This window comes from Chenopodium quinoa, unplaced genomic scaffold, assembly GCF_001683475.1.
Source record: "Chenopodium quinoa cultivar QQ74 unplaced genomic scaffold, ASM168347v1, whole genome shotgun sequence".
In the NCBI taxonomy this organism is placed as follows: Eukaryota; Viridiplantae; Streptophyta; class Magnoliopsida; order Caryophyllales; family Amaranthaceae; genus Chenopodium; species Chenopodium quinoa.
The window spans coordinates 1,928,118-1,932,864 of record NW_018745523.1 but is presented as its reverse complement, the minus strand read 5'-3'; the positions used below and the strand labels follow the sequence as shown (position 1 = coordinate 1,932,864).

Here is a 4,747-nt window from a genome sequence, read left to right as displayed (position 1 = left end):
TAATATTATTCTCTCTTCTTCATAATGTTAGTATCATATGGAATCAATTACATAAAATAAGAAAAGAAAAATGTTTGGAATTAACATTAAAGTACAAAATAATTCATAATTAGTTTATCTTATATAAAATTTTTGATTTTTTTTGTTAAGATATATTACTCCTAATATATCGTCAGTTGACTGTAAATATTCAGTTACCTAGTTTATTGCTCTAGGATATTATGTACATAGTTTATCCTAACTTATAGCTTAATTGTAGGCTTGAGATAAGTCTTGTAATGTGTATATAAACACAGTGAATAACAATGAGAAAACCACGGAATATAATTCCTTCATGGTATCAGTCGCTTAGGGTAATTTCCGCTGCTCCCTAGTGCTCTTTTCCGCCCCTTCTTCTCTTCTTCTCTTCCCCTTTCTTCTCTTCTTCTGTGTTTTTCACAGTAAGCATGTCGGATAAAAAGTCCTCTTTCCACCCGGCTTTTACTGTTTCCAACATTAAGAGCAACATTCCAATTACTCTTGAATTGGACAATGCTGCATACTCCACTTGGGCGGAACTTTTCAAAATTCACGCTCGATCTCACAAGGTTCTCAACCATATTATTGTTCCGAAAAAGAAGGTCGCTGCCCCTTCAACCGATGAGGAAAAGGAGCTATGGTCGACATTGGATGCATTGGTTCTTGGGTGGATATATTCGACCATTTCGAAGGATCTTTTACAAACAATTATTGAACCGGATTCTACGGCAATGGAGGCTTTGGAAATATTGCGTGATATTTTCCGAGATAATCAAAACTCTAGAGCCGTAACCCTTGAACAAGAATTCTCCAACACAAAAATGGAGGATTTTCCTAACGCCTCGGCGTACTGTTAAAGGCTCAAGAGTCTTTCTGACCAATTGAAAGATGTAGGGGCACCGGTCGATAACAATCGTCTTGTGCTTCAATTGGTTGCCGGTCTCACGGAGTCCTACCATGGTGTTGCTACACTCATTCGATAAAGCACTCCCTTCCCTCAATTCTATCAAGCCCGATCGATGCTCACTTTGGAGGAGTCGGGTTTGGCTAGAAAGGCTGCTCACTCCGCTACGGCAATGGTGGCGGGTTCTACTCGAGATACTGATTTTGGGGCTGATTCGGGTTCGGTACGTGGCAAGAACAAAAATCCAAAGAAGAATGGTGGTGGCCGAAAATAGTCCAGCGGTGGTCAGAGTGCAGGGGGTGGTCGCGACTCCGGTACTGGCGGTGACCAGACGTCTGGTGGCAGTCGCGGTGGTCCGGGTCAGCAGGGTCAGCAACATCAACAACAGGGGTGGTCGTTTCCTCCTTCATGGCAGCAACAATACCCACCTTGGGGTTGGGTACCTCACTGGACACCCCCACCTTGTCCATACCCAACTCAAGGTTGGGCCAGACCTCAAGGCCCAATGAAGCAACAACAGTCCAGCATACTAGGGCCACGACCTCAACATGCTTATGCGGCTTCCCAACAGTCTTATACTCCGACGGATATCGAATCGGCTATGCACACTATGACATTGAGCCAACCCGACCTACCCCTCGTGGTATATGGACACTGGTGCTACTTCGCACATGACATCCTCCAATGGTAATCTCTCGTCTTATTTTAATTTGAGCAATCATCATAATGGTATTATTGTTGGTAGTGGTCATTCAATTCCAATTCGAGGTTATGATCACACTACTTTGCCATCCCCAAACCCACCCTTGTCCCTTTCTAATGTCCTTCATGCACCTAAACTCATTAAAAATCTAATATCTGTTAGAAAATTCACAACTGATAATTGTGTGTCTGTTGAGTTTGACCCTTATGGTTTTTCTGTGAAGGATTATCGGACGGGGATACCAATAATGAGATGTGATAGTCAAGGAGGTCTATACCCACTCACTTCCACCTCTTCACCCTCCTCTCCATCAACCTTTACGGCTTTAGCATCCTCTCTTTGGAATGATCGATTGGGACATCCGGGGTCTTCCATTTTAAAGGCTCTTAGTAATAATAAACATATTGAATGTACTCATTACTCTAGTTCTAATATTTGTCACTCTTGTGTACTCGGAAAACACATTAAGTTGCCTTTTATTTCTTCTAATTCAAATACTGTTTTGCCGTTTGATATTGTTCATAGTGATCTATGGTCTTCTCCTATTTTAAGCTCTTCGGGTCATCGATATTATATGCTTATTTTGGATGATTTTTCAAAGTTTTTATGGACCTTTCCTTTAGCTAGAAAATCTGATGTATTTGATAAGGTTTTAGCTTTTCAATCTTTTGTGCGCACACAATTCGACCGACCTATTAAAAATTTCCAATGTGATAACGGGCGGGAATATGATAACAGACCTTTTAGGGCTTTGTGTGAGTCTAATGGTATGTCTTTTCGTCTGTCTTGTCCACATACTTCATCACAAAATGGAAAAGCTGAGAGAAAAATTAGATCGTTAAATAATATCATTCGCACTCTTCTTGCACATGCATCTCTTCTACCATCATTTTGGCACCATGCATTGCAAATGGAAACTTACCTTCATAATATCTTACCGAGTAAATTACTAGAGTACAAATCCCCTCTCCAAGTTCTCTATCAAAAGGAACCATCTTATTCTCATATACGTGTTTTTGGGTGTTTGTGTTATCCCTTAATTCCGTCCACCACAATCAACAAGCTTCAACCTCGTTCCACACCATGTGTTTTCTTGGGGTATCCACCAAATCATAGAGGTTACAAATGTTATGACTTATCTTCTAATAGGATCATAATTAGCCAGCATGTTGTGTTTGATGAAACGATTTTTCCTTTTGCTAAATTACACACACCCACTTCACATACATATGATTTTTTGGATGATGGTTTACACTCTTATGTGATTCATCACACGGGCGTGCCTGAGCAACCCATTTCTCCTCTTTCGGCCCAACATGGGTTTGCCTCAGCTAGCCCAAACTCTATTTCTCCTCTTTCGGCCCAACATGGGTCTGCCTCAGCTAGCCCATACTCTTCTCCTCCTCACCGGGCTGGCCCACACTCCTCTACACCTACACGGACTGGGCCGCGTCCACCTGCCTCTCCCAGCAGCCCAGTTCTGTCACCCTCTCTTCCCAACAATGCTGCTGTTGGGCATAATAGGCCACAGCAGGACCGTGGGCCTGCGCAGTCAGCCACGCCCCAGCTGTAACCTACCCAACCAGCTAGCCCATCTGCTTCCTCTTCCCAACCAAATCCAATTCCCACTCCTCACCCAACCATTGTCAGTCGTAGTAGAAATGGTATCACCAAGCCCAACCCGAAATATCACAATTTCAATACCATGGTGTCCACGGTTGCGAAATCACCTCTTCCTCGTAACCCAATTTCTGCTTTGCATGACCCGAATTGGAAAATGGCAATGGATGATGAATATAATGCTCTTATTAAAAATAAGACGTGGGAGTTGGTGCCCCGTCCGCCTAATGTGAATGTTATTCGTTTTATGTGGATTTTTACTAATAAAGTGAAATCTAACGGTGATTTTGAGAGGCATAAAGCCCGTCTTGTAGGTGATGGGAAAACACAACAGGTGGGCATTGATTGTGGGGAGACTTTCAGTCCGGTGGTGAAACCGGCTACTATTCGCACTGTTCTTAGCTTGGCTTTGTCTAAATCTTGGCCAATTCATCAACTTGATGTTAAGAATGCCTTTCTACATGGTGATCTTAATGAGATAGTCTATATGCATCAACCTCTTGGTTTCCGTGATAAGACACACCCTGATTATGTTTGTTTATTGCGAAAGTCATTATATGGTCTTAAGCAGGCACCCCGGGCATGGTACAAGAGGTTTGCTGATTTTGTTGCCTCTATTGGTTTTACTAATAGCAAAAGTGACAATTCTCTATTTATTTATCGGCAGGGGTCAAATACGGCTTATTTATTATTATATGTTTATGACATAATTCTTACAGCTTCTTCTCATGCTCTGCGTTGTTCTATTATGTCTCTTCTTAGCTCGGAGTTTGCTATGAAGGACTTGGGTCCTCTTAATTATTTCCTTGGCATTGCCGTGACAAGACATAAGGGTGGATTATTTTTGTCACAACGCAGGTATGCGGAGGAGATTATTGAGCGAGCCGGTATGTCTTCATGTAAGTCCTCGGCTACACCCGTTGAGGTGAAACCGAAGGACAGCTCTTCCGGTTCTCCTTTTGCCGACCCCACATTGTACCGTAGCCTTGCAGGGGCTCTACAATACCTCACTTTTACGAGGCCGGATATCTCATATGCGGTCCAACAGGTATGCTTACACATGCATGATCCGAAGGATATTCACATGTCTGCTCTTAAGCGGATAATCAGGTACATACAGGGTACTCTTGACCATGGTTTGCACCTTTATCCTTCTTCTATTTCTAAACTTATATCCTATACAGATGCTGATTGGGGTGGGTGTCCCGATACGAGACGATCTTTCTCTGGATATTGTGTATATTTGGGTGATAATTATATCTCTTGGTCATCCAAACGCCAGGCTACTCTTTCTAAGTCTAGTGCAGAGGCAGAGTACAGGGGTGTTGCAAATGTTGTTTCGGAGTCTTGTTGGCTTCGAAATTTATTACTTGAGTTACTTTGTCCGATTAAAAAGGCTACATTGGTTTATTGTGACAATGTGAGCGCTATTTACCTTTCGGGTAATCCGGTACATCATCAGCGTACCAAGCATATTGAGATGGACATCCTATTTGTTCGTG

The 4,747-nt window shown here is 42.5% G+C and overlaps 1 protein-coding gene across 1 annotated transcript; it reads left to right on the top strand.

The window, feature by feature from the left end:
- The first annotated feature begins 446 nt into the window (after window positions 1-446).
- On the top strand, window positions 447-875 carry LOC110715450. The gene has a single exon (XM_021894030.1). The coding sequence runs from the start codon at window positions 447-449 to the stop codon at window positions 873-875; it is 429 nt and encodes a 142-aa protein (XP_021749722.1).
- Window positions 876-4,747: the final 3,872 nt, after the last annotated feature.